Source organism: Sciurus vulgaris (genome assembly GCF_902686455.1).
Source record: "Sciurus vulgaris genome assembly, chromosome: 1".
In the NCBI taxonomy this organism is placed as follows: Eukaryota; Metazoa; Chordata; class Mammalia; order Rodentia; family Sciuridae; genus Sciurus; species Sciurus vulgaris.
In genome coordinates, this window is record NC_136461.1 from 8688855 (window position 1) to 8710070 (window position 21216).

At 44.3% G+C, this 21216-nt stretch overlaps 1 protein-coding gene across 5 annotated transcripts in view; it reads left to right on the plus strand.

The window, feature by feature from the left end:
• The window catches only part of VPS13D (vacuolar protein sorting 13 homolog D), a 247996-nt gene that overhangs the window by 165153 nt on the left and 61627 nt on the right, over window positions 1-21216 (plus strand). For all 5 annotated transcript variants that reach the window (XM_079142502.1, XM_079142503.1, XM_079142504.1 and 2 more), the window contains 2 exons: window positions 6280-6414; window positions 7514-7681. In XM_079142502.1, coding sequence (XP_078998628.1) covers window positions 6280-6414; window positions 7514-7681 — 303 coding nt within the window. The remainder of the gene's footprint in view (window positions 1-6279; window positions 6415-7513; window positions 7682-21216) is intronic.

Consider the following 21216-nt stretch of genomic DNA (forward strand, 5'->3'; position numbering starts at 1 on the left):
GGGCAGGTAGAGAACTAAGCAGAGTTGGAGTCTGCTGGAGTCACTGATGCAGGTGTCGCACGGCTGTGCTGGCTGTGCTCAGGTGGCAGTGCCATGGAGCTGGGTGGGAGGGCGCACGCTTCATCCTGGGGGCAGCCTGTGCTCAGCTCCACCAGTTGTTGTCACAGGGGAACGTGAAACCAGAGTTGCCAGATCTTCATATTTTTAAAGAGAAGCCGGAAATCTGGATTTTTATGTGGAATCTCCTGGTTTTTGAACATTGGCAACCAATTTAGGTTTCTTATTTTTTCTTAAGCCTTGTGGGCCTGACAAAACCACGTGTGGGCCTCATGTGGCCCGTAGTCTGCCAGCTCCCTACTTCTGAAATAGCCTGTAGGTGGTGAGACAGCAGTCGGGGCCACATCTGATGGTGCTCAGGTGAGGCTGGGGTACAGGGCCTGCTTCACCCAGCTGGTGCACAGCACCAACAGCCGCAGTGCCGCTCAGACCAGAGACCGGTCCGAGAGCTTGCAGGGCGCCTTCCCTTCTCACGCCTGAGGCTGAGTTTGCTTTAATTTCATGTTTCCCAGGAGACCAAAGGTACTTATAATTAGCCTGGGAGTGAGGGGAAAACCATGGGAAAACCACTGTCTTGCTAATATCCACAAGTATCCACTTGACTTGCGTGACCCTTCCGAATGGATTGTTTGATAAAGTATATTCCCCCAGAATACTTGGCACTCACCCAGCGAACCAATGTTAAGCATTTCCTGCAAGACTTCTTGTTTTTAAAATAATCCTACTAAGAAGTACAGACACCTAACCAGTCTTTTCTGTTCCCAGTAGAAAACTGCCCCAGGTTGACAAAAGCAGTATGATTTTCCACAGCAAATAGCTCCAGCACCAGCTGCACGGCATTGACAATGCCGCATGCCCTCACTTACGTAAGCTGGAAACCCTGCAGGTTGAACGTTACTCTGGCATGCTATTGCAGGAACATTTCATTGCATTTTCAAATCATTGTTAAACAAATTAAATGGCACAGCCGTGTGAGAGGGTGGGGACCTGTGGAGTGTGGTCAGATAACGTTTCCAGCAGGGTGCTTGGACTGGGACTGCAGCCTTGAACTCACGGCTTGTGGAAGTCCCCTTTGACCATGTCTTGAGTTCTCCTAGTTGAGTCTGGGACTCTAATGTCATTTGTTCAGTGTTTCCTAACAGAGTAATCGCCCTTCATTATAGCCTTAGAAAGGGCAGTGTGCTCTCTTTGATGAACATAGAATCACTAAACTATGTGCTTAGGAAGTGGAGTCCTCTCCCTGAGCAGGAGCCACAAGAGGCTGACTCAAAGGTAAGCGTGACTGTGGTACTGAAGGAATGATTATCTCCCTTCTCCTGAGTCCTGGCCAGGAGTGAGGCCATCAGGAGTCTCCGAGGGGAGGCTCCAGGTTTACACTGAGGACACATTGTTGGGGAGAGCGTGTCGGGGCACTGGGCCTGGAAGCAGTTTCACATCCGCTCTCTCAACTGGCCTAATGGCTTGGTGATGCGGAGGGTGGCAAAGGTTCCATTTCACAAAGGCAGAGACAGAGGCACGGCGCACTCCCCAGCCGGGCTCTCCATCTTCCTCCCCAGCTGTGTGTCAGAGTGGCACACAATATCGAAAATGCCAGGTAGCTCGTCTGTGTGTTTTTGGTTTTGTTAAAGATCAAAAGAGGCCAGGAGCCTTTAAAAGGTTTCACAAGGTGGCCCACAGAAGTCCCTTTCCCATTTAGAGCATTTGGGTATTACGGAAGGGCTTTAATTGAGCAATCGAGTTTGGAAGGAAACCCACATTTTAATGGTCAGAGTGAGAGGTGGGGGTCTGGGGGAATTTCAAACAAAGACACTATTTAAAAAGCCTAGAACTGTCTTCTCAAAGGCTTGAAATAATTTGTTGGGAAACTTCAGACCCTTTACTTTTTTCCTCCCCTCCCTAAATAAAAACCAGATTTGTTAAAACGAAAAAAGATCCAGTATTGTTAATTGTATTTCAGAATGTGCCAGAGAGGGAAATATCCCTGTAGTTTTAAACACGGTCCCAAGAGGGAAATAGGCAAATACCCTGCTCCACATAAACAGTCTCTCTGTACCATAAATAAACCTTTAAAGAATGAATTCCAGACAGTTTTGTTTTGTGCAGGATAAACTGAGAAAAGAAAGGACCTGGCCCAGGGAATAGCTTGTGATCTAAGACCTATGGACAGGTATTTCTTCTTTTGACTCTGAAATGTTTCTGGAAGCCTCAGCAGTTTTGGTCAGGGGAGGTAGGAATAGACAGTTTCCTCTTTTTATTAAGAACTTATGTGCACAAGGTTCCTTCCTCCAGAATCCATTTTATAACAGGAAACTGCTACTTGATCAAGTAAGCATCAACTTTGTGTTCTACTGCATTTGATTAGTCGTTTGTTTACTACCAGAAAAATCCCTGTTTGACTCTTTATTCCCCTCTCTTCTCTCCTACTTTGACCAGATCAACCTGAAGGTGGCAGAATAATTCACACCAATAGGCTGCCTCTCAGCCTTCCAAAAATGGGAGGCCCGAGGCTGACAGCAAGCCACTCGGTGAGGTGATTTTCACTTTAGGGCCAGTGTTTCCTGGTTCAGATGAAGCACCCCAGTCATCCAGAGAGGAGATATCGCCTGTCCTGAGAGCTTTGGCCACGTAATCGAGCCCTCACAGTCTTGCATGTGTGGCTCTTCCTCAGTGTGGTCGCGTCGAGGACGCTGGGGTTAAAAGGAAACGAAACAGCCTTAGGCCTTTGCTGTCCCGCGCCGCCTCTCAGAGGGACAGAGTTCAGTGTTCCGCCGAGCAGAGCGCCAGCGAGTGTCAGTACCTGCCTTTCCGCACACACAGGTCCTGTGGTTCCGAGCAGAGCAGTTAAGCTGGCTGAGCCCTTGTTTCTCCCTTGGTGACATGAGGAAGGATAGCGGGCCACTCAGGTCATCAGTACTTGCCACGTGCCGTGAGGCGGGGAGGCATGGCTGAAGGAATGGCAGGAGGTTCTCGGTGAAGTAACAGACTCCTAGCCCTCCTGCTTCCCTAACCCGGGGCTGCTGTGTGGAAATGGGCACGTGTGAGCCCGCCACCTGGGACTGGCCACGTGGCACCAGGTGTCCCACCGTCTTCAGCTGTGTTTATACGGAGGCCAGGTCGGAAATGACCACGTGAGGCCACTCTTAGCCTCTAAAATGTTTCATTCTGAAATTATTTATTAGGAGATCGTTAGTGATTTCTTAGGTCACCAAACCCAGTGGACTTCCTTCCGTCTTCTTGTTGAGTCCCCTGCCACTCCGGGTCTCGGACCCGGCTCCCAGCACCACCCCAAGTCTCGGCTGGTTGCCTTTCTGTCTTTCTCGCTGTTTTCTTTTATTCTTCTTCTCCTCCTAACCCGTATGTTAAAGGGCCAGTTTTTCTCTGCGAACTGTCTGGTGATATCACTTGTCCATTTATTGCTCTCTCTCTATAAAAGTTTTGTCTTTGATGAAAATTGTATTTTTTCTTCAGTTTCATGTATCTTTTTATTTGACTTGTATGTGCGTGTGTTTATTTTTATGTTGTCAGATTTCTCAGCCCGTTGCCACTTTGTATCTAAAGTTTAAGTCATAAACAAGTTATCCTTTTTTAGAAAATTTCAGCCATCTTTGCTTTCATTATTTGATTTAATTTCAATTAAATATGCTGTTTATTGTGCTAAAAGACTTTAAGGCAGCTTTTGAAAACATGCAAAAAAGATTAAGAGATAAGTAAAAAACAGAAGTTTCATTAAATTGTATATGAAATTTTAATATGCAAGAAAGACATTTTAATTCAGTGGGGAAATTAATTTATTATTAAATTAGATTAATTCTTGATACGCTATATAGGGATAAATTCCAAGTGGCTCAGAGATTGGTATCATTAACATGAAAAGGAAATTCACATTCAGGAAAGCTTGCCTTCTAAACACCTAGAAATATCAATCATGTTACAGATGATCAGAAAATAATCGCATATCCAGAAATTGTTTACTGGTTTGTAGTCAAACCAGCTGAGAACTTCAAGTAAAGTTAGATAGAAAGAAACAAATAAAAGCAGTCTGTTAAAAGCCATCGCAAAGCTACCAAGACAGAAGAGAAAAGCTCAGTGAGGTGAGCCCCACTTTTATTTTAGTTTTTTCTCGAGACTCTTTCTGATTTGTTAGTGTTACGGGGAAAAAGGCAAAGAGGCCAAGCGGAAACCACCTGCCAGGGAGAATCCAGCTGAAACTAGACAGTGTTGCGGGGCTGCGGAGCAGATGCGCGTCATCGCTGAGCGAGCCGGTGTTGAGGGCCAGCCCCACAGGAAGGCGCAGCGAGGAAACAGGCCTCGGGGCTCCAGGCGCATCATTTCTCCAGGCATTTGCCGATGTCTGAGTGGCCGAGTCTGAGAGAAGCCAAGCAAGAAGTGGCAGCAAAGAGGACATAGAACAAGCAGACCTTTCAGCAATTTTTTTTTTTTTCCTTTCGAACTGGGGAAATTAAAATTGGAGGAATGGCGATGGTTTTCAGTGACAGTGAAAGGACCATGCCTGGCCTTACAGTGACCGAGAGAGACCAGGACTTAGAAGGATTGACCCTCAGCCTTCAGGAAACTAAACGCTGGTTGGATTGAGGCATTATACCTTCTATGATAATTGCCTGCCAGAACTTCAAAGGCTCGTCCAAAGCTTTCATACAGCCTGTTGCAGTCGATCACAAATTTCCATGTCTGATATGAGTTAGGACCAAGAGAAAAAACAGTTACTAGACACAGACTCAGAGATAAACCAGATGTTGACATGTTCACACAGAGAATTTGAAATAACAGTGAGTGTCCAAGGAGTTTACCAGAAATCTATTATTTATTTTTTTAAGATACTTAAACAATAAAGGAGAATTACAGACCAGTACTTTTTAATGAACATGAAAGAAATCTGAAAAAAATATTGGCAAATCAAATATGGAAATATTTAAGAAGGATAATATATCATAACTAAATTGGTTTTTTTCTGGGAATCCAAGTTTAGTTTAACATTTATAAGTAAACTGTGTAATTATATCAACAAAATGGAAGAGAAAAATTTGATTATCTCAAATGCACAAAAGCCATTTAAGAAAATTTATCCTCCATTTATGATAAACACTCAACAGGCTCTGCAGAGAGTTGCCTGAATCCAGAGGTAGGTCCACCAGAAAGCTGCAGCAGACACTGTGCTTGATGACCAAGGTGGAAGCTTGTCCTTGACGTGGACAAGGGTGCTTGCCTCGCATGCACAAGGCCCTGGGTTCAATCCCCACCACCACAAACAAAAACAAACAAAAAGAAGTACCCTGAAAACAAGTCTGAGAGTGTTCATGGCAGCAGCATTCTTGACGGCCAAAGATTAGAAATGACCTGAATTTTCATCAACAGTAATGATTAAATAGAGTTTTATTTGTACAATGAAGTATTATGTAGCAACAAAAATTCATAAACTGCAACAATATGCAGCCACGTAGTGAATTGCACATGTGTAATGTCTATAAGAAGCACATAAAGTACATGCTGATGATTCCATTTACAGAAAATGCAGAGCAGGAAAACCTGTCTGTGGTGCTAGAGTGCTAAGGGAGCAGCAGTGACTAGGAGCCTGCAGAGGGGAAGGCTTGCTTCTACACTGGGGCCATACTCTCCTTTCTGACCTGGACCTTACGTTCACTTCAAGAAAAATCAGTGATCATTGGATTAGTTTCTTTTCTGTGTGCGTGGTGTGCCTTTTTAAAAAAAAAATTTAATTAGAGCCTTTTAATTATACATAGTAGTTGAGTTCCTCCTGTGGTGTACTTAGGATAAAGACTAAAACGTGACAAATACATAGATTCACTACAGATCAAATGGAATTTATGCTCTGAAGCCAACAAGTATTTATTTCTGTGTGAGATATGTGACTTTCGGTAGTACATGTGTAGGTATATTTTTCCCTTAATATCTTACTATGTTAGTACAGGGGAAATCCCTATTTATAAATATTAATACCTGGACTGGGGGTATAGGGCAGTGGTAGAACAGTTGCCTGGTAGGCCCTGGCCCTGGGCTCTGGTAGTAGGCACAAGGTACAAGGCCCACAGCACCACAAATATATATGCGTGTGCATGTATAAATATTAAAGCCGCGACTCCTATTGGAAAGTTAAGATTGGCAGCTTCGTGGAATCCAGAATGATAGTACCCTAGAAGGCTGTCCTATGGCTAAAGCACGTCATTTCCTTTTGTCCCTAACTAGGCCCTCAAAAGTACCTTGGGATTCCCGCTGATTCGATTTGAAGATGCCGTGATTAATCTGGACCCCTTCACTCGGGTACATCCCTACGAGACCAAGGAGTTCATCATCAACGACATCCTCAAGCATTTCCAGGAGGTGAGCTCTGGGGAGGTGCTCAGGGGCTGGACCTTAGGTGGACTGCTTCGTAAGGTCGTTTGGGAATTTGGGTGACTAAGACACGACTACAGAGAACCTAGTCAGACACTTCAGATCTGCTGTGTTGTGTGTCAGGCCATGTCCCATGAAGCCCATATATGTCAGGAAATTCTTTCAACCACGTTTGTCTCCTGAGCCATTTGTCTTATCCTCAGAGCTGGTCTTAGGACCTTCCACCAGGTCAGTCACAACTCTTGGTGGTATCGTTGCTGCTTTAGTAAAGACAGATTACTGTGCACTCTCTTTACCAGCAGGTGCCTACTTTCAACAGCCACACCAGCGTCCTGAGAGCCTGTGAAGTCCTGCTCTTGAGGTCAACTCAATAAACCTCTTTTTTTTTTTTTTTTTATCAAATTGGACATTTTCCATTTTGTGTTTATTATCCAGACTACACAGACCAAAACGTAAACCCAAGGCATACTCTTCGATGAATAGATAGTCAAGATCATACCAAATTTATCAGCTTTCAGAGTTAAAATATATCCCATGCTTGCTTCCTTTTTGCTTCTCCCATTTCCTTCCTTGGCTTTCCTTTTGGTGACAGTTCCTTCTGACTATAAGCAGGGGCTGCAGCAGATGTCACTGGAACCTGGGTCAGGCCATAGGCGATAACCAGAGAGTGGAGAGTTGCTTTGTAAGCTTGCACATGCCCTCTTCATGCCCCACCCTCCACAGCTGGCCTCCCACTCTTGCCCAGGGCTCGTAGGGAGGGTGAGGAGAAGAGTGGGCACCTGCGTGCTGAAGAGCATCCACGAAGGGTCTTCCTGTGTCACAGCTGTTTTGTTCTTTAACTGGGTTTGAAGAGTATTTCTAAGTGTATTGAAAACAATCTCTGGAACATATGTATTGGGAGACATTTGGGTGGAGCCCGTGAGAGGACGGGAGATTATTTTGCAGTTGATGAAGATTAGAAGGTAATTGTTGGTAGTGACAAGAAGGGAGGGCAAGGTAGATTTCTGAGCTCTTCACTGGACGCGCCACTACCTGCGATGGTAAGCTGGTTCTGATTTGACTTTTCTCTTCCTCCTCCACTGGACAGGAACTCCTCAGCCAGGCAGCTCGAATCCTGGGATCGGTGGATTTTCTTGGCAACCCCATGGGGCTTTTGAATGATGTTTCCGAAGGGGTTACTGGACTGATAAAGTACGGAAACGTTGGGGGCCTTATCAGAAATGTCACACATGGGGTGTCGAACTCTGCTGCCAAGGTGAGGAAATGGAGTAAAGTGCATCGTGAGTAACCTCCTGCTTCTTCACATCACTGTCATCTTTTCGATAGTTGATAGGCCATGGGAAGCTATATTCATGGCCTTTTCTTCCTTGCCCGTGTGTCTTTCTTTTCCCTCCCCTTCAGTGACCTGTCACCAAGACCAGTGAGTATGCCTCCCAAGCCTCTCCTCCTTCCCCTCCTTTTCCAAGGCCTCAGGCTAGGCTCTGGGCATCTCCCTGGGGACCCTGCACTGGCATCCCGACCCCTGCACTTGCCTGCATCAGTCACAGCACCACCAGAATTAACTGGCTTTTTAAAACATGAAATTGGATCATGCATAAAATCTGCTAGCTAATCCCCACAGCTTACAGGGAAAGTCCAGCTGAAATATTGCCTTCTGCACTGGCATGGCCTATGCGTCATCTGAATCAGCAGCAGAAGGACAGTGGGATAATTGTCCTGTGTCTGGCCACCTTGTTGACCCTTTCTGTTCACCGGCGTCTTATTTGGTGGATATTTCGTTAGTCTGCAGTTGGTTTTCCAGCAGGAGTCGATTTTATGTGTGAAGCTGGGGAAGGCCAAGGTAGTGGAGAGTAGTTACTGTCTAAACTGATGAAAGGCTTCCAGAGAGTTCCTCCTCCTTCCCCTGCAGTTCGACAAACTTTACGTGTAGAGATTGGTTTTTGTGAATGAACCAGGCTTGAGAAGCGCCTGTATGCTCTGCTCATGGACCACAGAGCAGCCACAGGGCGAGGTCACGTATGCACTGCGCTGTCTCGTTAGGTCACAGTGGCGAGACTGCAGGAGATTTCCATGGTACTTCACAGGTTATCGTGCCGAGCAGGTTAAGAAAATGGAGTTGAATAGCAATTCTTCATCACGTGGCATTCTCGTCAATGTGCAAAAGTTGGGGATTCCTTCCTTTTTCTAAACTGTCATCTGGAGATAGTCGTTCTTTTGACACACGAGTTTCTTCAAAGCTGTAGTGTTATTGAACCAGACTATAAGCATGCTGTTCATCTTGTGGTTCAGAATAGGAAGCTGCATTCACTTTTAGAAAGAGGGTGAAGGGTAGAAGCACAAGAGGCTTTCCAGAACACATTTTGGAAACAGTCTTGGATGCAAAGTCTAAACACATGCACAGTTTTTCTCAAATTGTTTCCTATGTTGCCCTGGGACATTTACCCCCCCTTGGCAAAAAGCCATGGTAGCCACAGAGATTCCTGCTCTTCTCTCAGGTACTGGACTTATGTCAACAGATGTACTGAAGTATGTCATTGTTAACTGTGCAGAGTAAAGATGTTATTAATTTTATTAACTGTCAAGTGGTAGTTAACATAGGAACGTCTCTTCCATTGTGAAATGCCTTTGGTTTTGTTCTCCTGGGTGCCTGTGCAGTTGAAGGTGAAGGTCTACCCAGAGGCCCTGCTCCCCCGGCATAGAGAGGTGCCCGCTTCACAAGCTTATTGTGAGAGAGATGAGCTAGGATGTGATGAAATATGGAAAAATACAGATGAAGAGAAATGGTTTGTCACTTCATCTGCAGCATTTGCATCAAGACTTGGGCCCCCAAAACATTAGAGCCCTCAAAACAAAAGCAGTGCATTACATCACACCACAGAGCAAGGGCTCACAGGCACTGAGAGCAGGAGAGGCGCACTCACTTGAGCCAGTTCAGCTGTTAGGAAACCTCTAACCCTAACCTTCCAGACGAGAATGAAGACACGGTCCACTCACCTGTGACTTCTGGACAGGTGAAACCGTTGTGCATTTCTGCAGCATTTCCCTGCTACACCCTCGTGAAGAGGACTCGTCTCTTCTTTATCTTCCTTTGTTTCCTGGTTCTTCTTTTTCCCCTAGAAAACTGCTTCTGAAGCTTAACTTAAGCAGAACAGAAGGGCAGAGTCGTTCCTGTCTGTAGCCTCACCCAGATCTGAGGAAGATGTGCTGCAGGGGTAGAGCCTCACGTTGATATTGTGCTCTGTGTCGTCACTGGATTTGAATAAGGGGCTTTCCAGGACCTGAGTCCTCTCATATGGGAACTTTGTTCCCATTTGGTTGGGGTCCTTCATCAAAAATTTGTCTGACTTCTAGTAAGCTTATTGGTATTGAAGGCAACAGGCTACTGCTGATGAGAATTGCTATAAAATTTATTTTGATAGCAAGAACCATAATTTGTTATAAAAATTAGTCCCTATATCTCTAAGATGAGAAAGCAAAGAAACTTGAAATAACTGCTTCATATTTTAAGTAGTAAATCCAAATGCTGAATCTATCAATTAAAAACCCATTCATTGAGATTATATTTGATTTCTGGGCATGCGGTTGGGCTAAAAGAAAACTGTTTTCTTATAATTTTGTGGGTTGAAATCAGACCTTTGATGCTGCTTTCGGAGAATGTTTTGTTTGCTTCTCTGGGTGTACAAGGGGAGTTTAAGGAAGCACACAGGGCCACAGTCATCAGCCTGTGGGCACACTCCTCGAGGAGTGCCTGAGCCCCAGTGATTAAAGGGGGCAGGCAAAGTGAATCGTTACGCTGTGCATTGTACAAATATGTAACAACAGATCCCAGTTACCTACGAGTACAGGGCACCCGTAAAAAGTGGGGGGAAATAAATAACATAGGGGGCAAGGAAGCCATCCCGCCCCATTTTGCTGCGGGGACCAAAGGGCTTTCACCTGACTCAAGGGGCTCTAAGTAGAGAGACTCTACAGCTCCTTAAGTTGTTGAGTGTGGCATGTGTTTGTGTTTCTGGGGTGAAGCCTCAAGTGTTCATTAGTTTCTCAGGTTCCTCCTTCCAGAAGACCCGAGGCCATCGTTGTAGGCATTAGGTTGTGTATTGGGGCAACTTGGGACTGGTCGTCTGGATGCTCTGCCATTCCTGCCTCTTTTCATCTGTCAGTCTTGAAGGTTCATCTTGCTTTTTAAATCTATGAAAAAGTGATGGAAATTCCTCCCACCCCACTAGTCTGAGGAGCCCAGGAGATGACATAGGTGAAAAGTCTGTGGGAAGTTAGAAGGGTATTCACTCTGTCGCCTAAGAGGGCAGCAGACCTGCAGCCTTACTCCTCTGGAGAGATGTGGATCATTCACAACAAGAATTTCAATTTCAGGTCTATAGTGTATCCACTTTTGGAATCTTTGATTTCCTTTCTGCTGTTTTATCTGACACTGGCCTCATGGAAACGACCTGCGCCCTTCTGTTCCTGCTATTTCTCTTCGCCTTTCCCTCTCGCTCGCCTGGCCCCCAGAAATCAGTTTATGGACTCAGATCTGGGGAGAGATGACTTAGGGATTAACCACCAGCTGCAAGCATCTATCCCACGAGTCCCCTGCCTGGGTCTTGGCAAAGTGTTCTGGCCCTCAGTGGAACCTCAGAGGTCAGTTCTCACTCCTGAGACCACGCAGGACAATTGCCTTGGAACCCTTTGCAGGAGTGTGACTTCTCTAGGAACAGGACAGCACTGAGTGTTCCAGTCACTTCAGAGGAGCAGGATCCTTTCTGCAGCTTGAATCACAGCAAGTCAGCCTTCTTCTGCCCGTGTCACATGAACATCTGCAAGAGCCTCCAACTCCTTTCAAAGCCAGGGAGTTGGGAGACCCCTAAACTGAACACATTACTCTCTCATGCAGACTCTGACTTCACTTATATCCATGAGTGATGATTTAATACGCATTACAAACAAATAATATTGCATAATTATTTTCACATACTTACAGGAAAATTGCATAGCTGTTGTCAAAAATAAAAAAATCAAACTTCGGATCTAGGAAAGTTCACTATTAACAGCGGGGCCAGGGGTTCTGTTCTCGCCCCTGCCCTGTGGAAGCTTTGCTTGCCCTTGTGGGCGTTTGCTGGGCACAGCTGTCATCTGCTCTTCCTAAGGGACCTTTTCTTCCATCAAGGGTCAGGAGCACTCCTGCTAACCACTGATGGGACCTCTGCTCTGTTCTGTCCTTTCCCGTCTTTGTTCAAGTCAGTATGGTATGCTCTTGATCCCGGGTCCCTTGTTGATCCCAGGTATGTTAACTCTGTGTTCATAAATGCAGCTATTTTAATAATTTTCTATTTTTAACTTGCATTACTTTCATTGTGGTCAATTGTTCATGGAAATTAGAATCCCTTGTTCCTTATTGCTACAAGTCAGTCTTACTTACTAGTAACTTTTGCAGTTAGAGATTTATGTCTTTCTCTTTTGCTCTGTCATCTATTTCTACAAGCCCAGAGTTTCCAGTGCTTACTTTGTAGGTTCAAATTTTTGTTAGGGTGATGTGATTTTTCTGTTAGTTTTTAGCTAATATGTTTTATTCCATGTTGTTTTAGCCATTACTTTATTGTTTTAAGTCAGTTTTGTTGTTATGAATTGGATAAAGCCCTAATAGATCTGTAGCATTTCTGAATGCCAATAAGCACTGGTAGGAAAAGCAGGGTTAGAATCCCATGCTGCATTTTGGCACAGGTACTTGTTTACAAACAATTATCCCTTATTTTTATTGGTGCATTATATTATACAACAATGGTAGGACTCATTGTTACATATTTGTATATGCACACAATATGACAATAGAATTTGTTTAGTATCGTTCCCCAGTATTTACCCTTTGCCTCCCATATTCCTTCCCCCAGTTCCTTTCCTCGACCCCAACCCACTTTTTCTATTTTTTCCTCTCTAGCTTCCACATATCCAAGAAAATATGACTCTCAACTTTGAGTTTGTCTTATTTCACTTAACATAATGCTCTCAAGTTTAATTCATTTTTCTACAAATGACTAACAATTTCATCTTCACGGATGAATAAAACTCCATTGTGTGTGTGTGTGTGTGTGTGTGTGTGTGTGTGTATGTACATACACATACATACACCACATTTTCTTTATCCGTCATCATTGACAAGCACCTAGACGGGTTGCATGGTTTGGTGATTGTGAATTGCACGACTGTGAACGTGGATGTGCATGTATTGCTGTAGTGTGCTGACTCTCGTTCTTTAGGATGAATACTGAGGAGTGGTCTAACTGATCTTGCAGTGGCTCCATGCCTCGTCTTTTGAGAAACCTCCATACTGATTTCCATCGCAGTCGTAGTAGTTTAGAATCCCTTCAGCAGAGTACCAGTGTTCCTTTTTCTCTATATCCTCTCCAGCATTTATTGTTTGTATTTTTAAAAAATATATTTTTAGTGTGGGTGGACACTATAGCTTTATCTTATTTTTTTATGTGGTGCTGAGGATCCAATCCAGTGCCTCACATGTGCTGGGCAAGTGCTCCACCACTGAGCCACAACCCTGGCCCTTATTGTTTGTTTTCTTGATGATTGCCATTCTAACTGGAGGGAGATAAAATCTCAATAGTTTTGATCTGCATTTCTCTAATTGCTAAAGATGTTGAACATCATTTTTTCATGTATTTGTTGACCATTTGTCTGTCTTCTTTGGAGAAGTGTATGTTTTAATTCATTTGCCCATTTATTGATTCTTTGGGTTTTTGGGTGATAAGTCTTTTGAGTTCTTTATATATTCTTGATGTTAATCCTGTCAGAAGAATAGCTAGCAAAGATTTTCTCTCTTTCTTAATTGTTTTCTTTGCTGTGCAGTTAATTTGATTTTAACTATTTATTAATTCTTGATATTATTTTCTGGGCTTCTGGAGACCTATTGAGGAACCATTGCTTGCCTCTGTATGTTGGGATATTGACCCTACATTTTCTTCTAGGAGTTGCATAGTTTCTGGTCTGATACCTAGGTCTTTGATCTATTTTTAGTTGACTTTAGTGTAGGATGAGAAATAAGAATCTAGTCTCATTCTTCTACATACGGACAGCCAGTTTTCCCAGCACTGATTGTTGAACAGGCTGTCTTTTCTCCATGTTTTTGATGCCTTTGTCAATGTCAAGGATCAGATGACTGTATCTAGGTTTTTTTCCCTGTGTCTTCTGTTCTTTTTCATTGGTCTATGTGTCGGTTTTTATGCCAGTACCATGCAGTTGGTGGGGTTTGTTTTTTCAGTTTGGGTTTTTTTTTTAATTGTTTTTGTTTGGGTGGTTTTTTTTTTTATAGTTGTTGTTTTTTAGTTTTTTGCCAGGGATTGAACCTAGGGGTGCTTAACCACTGAGCCACATCCCCAGCCCTTTTTATTTTTTGAGAATAGGTGTTACTAAATTGTCCCTAGGGTCTTGCTATAAGTTGCTGAGGCAGGTCTTGAACTTGCAACCCTCTTGCCTCGGCCTCCTAAGCTGCTGGGATTACAGGGGTGCACCACAGCCCCTAGCTCCATGTAGTTTACGTTATTATGACTCTGCAGTAATTTGAAGTTGGGTATCATGAAGCTTCCAGCATTACATATTTGGCTTATAATTTCTTTTGGGTATTCTGGGACTTCTATTCTTCCAAATGAATTTTGGGATCATTTTTTTCTAGTTCTGTGAAGTATGCCATTGGTATTTTGATGGGAATTGCATTGTATCTGTATATGGCTTTTGGTAATATGGCCATCTTTAAAAAATTTTTTTTTAATTGCAGATGGACACATTACCTTGATTTTATTTATTTATTCACTTATTCGTTCATTATTATTTATTTATTTATTTATTTTTTATTATGTGGTGCTGAGGATCAAAGCCAGTGCCTCACATGTGCTTGGCAAGTGCTCCACCACTGAGCCACAAGCCCAGCTCAATATGGCCATCTTAACAATATTAATTCTGCCTATCCATGAACATGGGAGGTCTTTCCATCTTCTAGGGTCTTCTTCAATTTCTTTCTTTAGTGTTCTATGGAGGTCTTTTATCTCCTTGGTTAGATTTATTGTGTTATTTTTGTTTGTTTAGAGCATTGTGAATCGGAGTGCTTTCCTGACTTTCTCCTCAGCAGATTCATTATTAATGTGTAGGAAAGCTGTTGTTTTTTGTAACCTGCTGCTTTGCTGAATTTGTTCCTTAGTTCTAACAGTCTTCTGGTGGAGATTTTCAGGTCTTGTAAGTGTAGGATCATATCATCAGCAAACAGTGATCATTTGACTTCTTTCTTTCCTATTTTTATTCCCTTTATTTTCTTCTCTTGCCTAATTGCTGTGACTAGAATTTTAGCACTATATTGAACAGGAATTATGAGAGTGAACTTCCTTGTGTTCTGTATTTTAGAGGAAATGCTTTCAGTTTTTCCCTGTTCACTATGATGTTGGCTTTGGGTTTTTCAGCTATAGTCTTTATGATGATTGAGATAGGTTCCGTCTGTCCCTAGTTTCTTCAGTATTTTTATCATGAATGGTGCTGAATTTTGTCAAAGGCTTGCTCTGCATCTATTGAGATCTCTCTTTTTGCCTTAATTTTATTTATGTGGTAAATTGCATTTATTGCTTTGTGTATATTACCCTTGTTTATGAACATTTATGGGAAGCCTTCCTCTCACCAGGCCTGGGGATAGGCCTTCACATACATTGTTTGGTGCATGTTAATTTCTATTGTTCAATAAGAAGTGAGACTTAGAGAAGTTAAATAGCAGCAGTTCAAGGTCACACAACAAGAAATGACAGGGTGGATTTTATCTAAGTCCAGTAATTCTAAAGGCTTTAATTTTTTTCCTCCTACTGATATATTTCCTTTTGCGTTTAAGGCTTTTCCATGTACTTCAGAGAATACAAAGTACTAATTATGCCTAACTTTCCACAGGAAGCTTATTACTTGACATTCCTTTGTTAGCCTGGTCGGTGGTGTGCAATATTACTGTCCTGGACACAAAGCAGAGCCTCAGGGAATGGTGGTGGCTGTGGTATTGGGTTGCCATGACCATCACTGTCCCCCTAGGGGCCTTTGTGCCTGCAAATATGATTTTACTCATATGGTATTATTTGGTCATCAGGATAACCTGCCGCAGTTAGACATTATGAGCCTGGATATATCCATGAGGAAACCAAAACCCAGAGGGGCGACTTGCCTGAGGGAACAGGCGGCTGCAGGAGCCAGACCTGACCTCTCAGGACTGCCGCCTCAGCTCCCAATTTTGATCACAGCCTGGAGATCCTCACCTACTGAAAGGTGTATCTAGACATGCCCCCTTGTTACATGTGTTAACAAGTAAAAACAAGAAAGGGACGAACAAAGGGAAACCAAGCAAAGTGCCCTGCCTGGTTTCAGCATGAGTATTTATGGGTTTTAGGAGAAATACAAGCAAGCAGGAAAGAGGGAGAGAGAGCCACTCGACTTTGTACACACTGCGGTGGACACTAGCTGGGCCTTCAGATCGTTCTGTTCCTTTCTGTCCTCTACTTGGACTGCGGTGTGCGGAGGAGCTGCTTCTCTTCCAAGAGAAGCCTCCATGGCCCCTTGTCCCACAAAACCAGATCGGGACATAGCAGCAATCCAGTGAGAATTGATGTTCCTGCCCCTTGATGCAGAGATTCTCTGCCAGCCCCGCCACCAGCCAGCCTCCTGTCACATGCACTGTGACTCCATCTGCCTTTTGTTTAAGAAACAGCATTTGTTTGCAGGAAGTGTGTTTATAAGGCTCAGACAAGGCGAAAAGCTGTGTTTATTCAAGGCAGAAGCTTCACCTCTGCACAGAAGACTGTACTGCGTGCCTGCGTGGATTCTGAAGGGGAAAGGCAACTTACGACATGAACCTGTTTTTGTCATCATGTCTGACTGCTCCATTTTATAGTTGAGCTGATTGTACCCGTAATAGCTTTTCCATGAACCTATAAGCAAGGAATAGGTGAATGTCTTCCTGTAAGCATTGGGGTTTCAGTGTGTTTGGATTGGCACACAATTTCAACTTAAATGAAATTCACTGCAGACAGTGATCTATTCCTTAGAGAATGTAGGGTTTTCTATTTTCAAAAAGACTTTGATCCTAAATAGGTCACCTGAGGGATTTCTTTTCCAGCCAAGAGGAGATACATTTACGTTGTATGGAGAGAGATGACTCAGATATTCAGCATCAGAGTTTTGTTTTATTTTCCTCTAATAACCTTCAAGACTAAAATGATGCCCGTAGTCTGAATTCTGTAGGCAGATTTTAGATGCTGAATGAACCATCCTAGTTCATCCTCCACGGGTGTGGTAGGTGTGCTCTGGGGCGGATGGAGCCGTGACCCGAGGGTCGCGTGGCCTGACAGCAGCCCTGCTCGTGAAGGAGCGGGTGGGTGGGATCGGCTCTCCCCTCTTCCTCCCAGTCCAGTAGCCCGGTGGTCTGACACAGGGACACCTGCCACCGTTGACATGCTTCAGAGATTGAAAAAGTTCAAACCTTGTCTTCATTCCTAACTCTAGTTCGGTTAAGAGCAAGGTCCCAAAGTCGCGGTCTTGGAGCTGAGTGTGTTGTGTTTCAGAGGATTCACTTCATGTCCCCAAACTGCAATCTATGTGGTGGAAACAATGTGAGATTAAAAAAGGCAGAAGATAGTTGTGCCTTCCAGAAAGTAGTGGTTTTTCTATCCATGTGTCAACTTGGTTAGTAAAAGAGTAATATAATGAAGTCTCTTAAAATGACTGCATCCCCTCAGGGCTTAGTGATGATTTTTTTTTTTTTTTTTTTTTGCTTTTCAATATTCTTTGTATCAGTATCTGATCTTCCCTGAAATATTGCAGCAAACTTAAGGTGAGATGAACTGTAATTCTTTTTGGTACTGGGTATTAACCCGGGGACACTTAACCACTGAGCCACATCCCCAGCCCTTTTTATTTTTTATTTTGAGACAGGGTTCACAAAGTTGCTTAGGACCTTGCTCAGTTGCTGCGGCTGGCTTTGAACTTGCGATCCTCCTGCCTCAGCCTCCTGAGCCATGTAATTCATATTTATAGCTATCCAGACAGATGAAATTCTAATGCTTGGCAGTAAAAGTTCAAGACACTCGCTCTGTTCGGAAGGTTCTGTTTTCCTTTATTTCTCTGCCCTATGATTGCCCTCTCTAAAAGTGTCTCTCCAGTTTGAAGAAAAGCTAATATGTTCTTAGGAGAAAGAAGGAATTTCTTGGTCAAGATCATGCTTGAAAACTAGGAAGAGATGTGAAGCATGCAGCCATCATGTATTCACTACCCCGAGTCACCCGTGGGGCTGAGGACTTCACATGTCCTGCCTCATTTAATTTTCACATGTGCCCTATAAGGAAGGAAATTTATCACTTCACAGGTGAGAAAAATGAGACTCAGAATGGTCAGTGACCTTAGCTAAAGTTTACTGTGAGTGACTGCTGGAGCCAGGAGTCGCACAGAAAGCTGGAGGTAGGCCGCTGCTGTGGTTTTCCTCTAGAACCGTGAGTGTCTCAGACCCACACTGGTGTCGAAGCTAAAACACAAGCAATTGGAACATCATTTAAAAGTGGCGTTTTCAGCTGAGACGCTGATGCACTTCTCCCAGCGACTCCAGAGTATGAGGCAGGATCGCAAGTTTGAGGCCAGCCTGGGCAGCTTAGCAGGCCCTGTCTCAAAAAATAAAGAGGTCTGGGGAAGTAGCTCAGTGATAGAGAGCCCCTGGGTTTGACCTCCAGTACTTGAAAAATAATTTTTTTCCCCATTTAATATCTAACTTTAACTCTTGTTCTGAGCCTTGGGATTTTCCAGCTGTAATTTCTACTATTTCTGAATTAACTTCTTCTATCTGGGAATCTCTGATCTGATGTAAAAGGGTTGGAAGAGTTTTCTTCCTCTAAATAGAGAATGTCTGCCTCAAAAGCAGGTAAGTGACAGCACTCTCCCCAAGCGGTGTGCTGGTACGACTCGTCCCACTCCAGGTCGCGTGGCATCTGTAGCCCCAGCCTTCGTCCCACTTGTTACCAGCAAACCAGAGCCGTGGACCATGGTCGCCAGACCACTTCCTGGTGGCCAGCTTCCCTGGAGCGCCTGTGCTGAGCTGGAATTTCACTAAGCCGTTTCCTGAACTTCACTCCTGTAAGCACTTTTAAGCAATTAGGACATCTTGTTAAAACAGTATCTTCAGGGTGCAGAGCAGAAGATCTGAAACTAAGGAGAGTTGTATTTCCCACTGTCAGTTAACGGCAGAAAATAAACTCATTCTCCTCAACTTCCTTTCCTTTCCTCACCACTTAGTCTCTCATTTCGCTTTTCAAACTTGTAGACATGTTCTGTTTCTGAATTCTGTGAGCTAATTGACTTTCAAACACTTAGTGATACCGTCAAAGTTTAATGATTCCTAATTAGAGCATTAATAAGAATACCACTTTATATTTGTCTTAACTGTTAGTGTTGAGGAAGCATTTGTATATCTTGGACTTTTTTTTTTTTTTTTAATTGGGAGTGAACCCAGAGGTACTCCACCAGTGAGCTACATCCCCAGACCTTTTTAATTTTTTGAGATAGGGTCCTCTATGTTGCTGAGGCTGACCTCAAACTTGTGATCTTCCTATCTCAGCTTCCTGCATCATCTTTGATCCTTTTTATAAGCCTGAAGCCAGGCAGATGGATTATAGTTGCTGCTGCTACTGCTTTAACCACGCCAGCTTACAGGTGAAGAGACTGAGAGCCAGTGGAAGAAAGGAGCTTGTTCAAGATGGCCTCACAGGAACGGGTAGAGCTTTGGACACTTCCTTGTAGGCCTCCTGACCTCTAGGACATAATTGGACGTCTCTGCTGGACTCTCACCTGCTGCTGTAGATGCAGAAGTCATCTCTGTATTGGAGTTTTCTGCCATTCGTTCTTCCCTGCAGAGTAGGTTTCAGAGAGCAGAGGTAGAGAAACAGCTTTCCATCTCGGAGACTTACAGAATCATGTATTAACCGTGGTTTTATATGTGAGCTCTTTGGAAATTGTGTATTTGGGAGCTCACAAAGAAACAAAATGGATGATGAGAATAATTCTTAGAGTAGAACTTTTGTGGAGTGGAGGATGGGAGGGAGACAATTCCAGGCTTACGTGAGGATATTACATTAAGTCCTTTCTACAATGTTGAGGTAGGGGTGTCTGCCACAAGAGTGCCCAAGAACAAGGAAGAAAAGGGCAGACACTTCCAGAAGGCTAACAGATTGGCCTTCGCCTGCCTTTCCTCATGACGCCATGTCCCTGCTAGCTTGTAGGGGCCCCATGTGTCCTGAAGGGGTGATGGTCAGGGTGCAAATGGGCCATGGAGAAGAGCAGACTGCACCAACCTCCCCACTGGGCAGAGGGGAGACATGGTGTCTTTTCCCCTCTCTGTTCAACACCAGTGGGAAAACCCTCTTGAGTCACTTCCAAGAACAAGGAAATGTTTCTAGCTAGGCTGCGGAAGGTGGAGATGAGCTCAGGTGTAGGAGGTGGCTGGGGGAGGGAGGTGGCGGAGGCTGCTCCAGGCCACGTGCTTGCTGCTGCCCCCCCCCACCCCCGCACTCCTGCTCAGAATCTTGCTTCTCTTGGGTGTCCCTTACTCTTCTCTGGCCAGCCTCCCTGAGTTTGTGCAGTTCAGTCCAAATGCCACGTGCCACGTAAGAGCATGGTCTCTCCCTGCTGGGTTCCCGTGACATGTTCTGCATCTGGTACAGCAGCAACTGTGGTTTGCCTTGGGTGCACAGGTCCAGCATCTATCAGCAAACACAGGGCACTGCCACTCAAGGGCTGGGCGTCCTCCAGATGCTTAGGAAAAGAAGACGTTGATTGTCGTCCTGACACTCAGAAGCAAGCCCTGCCCCAGGACTCTGCACGTCCCCAGCGGCTCCCTGGGAGAGGTGCGGTGGGGCCAAGGGGTGAGGGTGCTTTATTCTGTCCCTCAAGGATGAGCTATTCCTCTGAAGAAATGTGGAGTGGTCCTGTTCCTTCATTCACTTGCATCCCTGAGTAGACAGAAAACTCCTGAAGGGAGAAAACCGTATCTGAAATTTTTTGCCAGTTTCCCCAGGACAAACTATAGGTATTTGCTATGAGAAAAATGAAAGTACCCATTTTGAACGCACACACCTGTAATCCCAGCCACTGGAGAGTTCAAGGCCAGCCTTATAAATTTTATTTTGAGACAGGGCAACTTGGTGAGACCCTGTGTCAAAATAAAATTTAAAAGGCTGGAGATGTAGCTGAGTGATAGAGCACCCTGGGTTCAAGCCTTAGTACCACCAGGAGAGAGAGAGAGGGAGAATGAAGTGACGCAGGTTGTACCTGTGCAGCCTCTTACCTGGCTCAGCGTTTTTCACATGGTATATGCTCAACACATGGTTACTAAGTAAATGAAATATCTACTTGATTTTTATTGTCTGTTTTCTATTTTGATATGAAATAAACAGACTTCAGAAAAGATTACTTACAACTCTCCCCCTAAAGATCATATCTGTAAACTGGTTGGTAGCCAAAGTCATGCTAGGCTCATACAGGTAGGGAAGGATATTGGCTTTCAGGGACCCTTTTCCCCTCCTCCCTCCAGCCAGTCGCTGCAGCCGCGCTGGAGCGGGGCAGGTGCTCATCAGGCACTGCCCTGGAGCTGGCCAGGCCAGCCTGGCCCAGCCTAAGGCGGCAGGAGCCCTGTGAGACAGCAGGAGGGGAAAGAGAGGCAAACCCATTCCTCTGAATCTAATGAATTAAAATAGTATTTATGGGAAATATGTGTTGGCTTTATTAGAG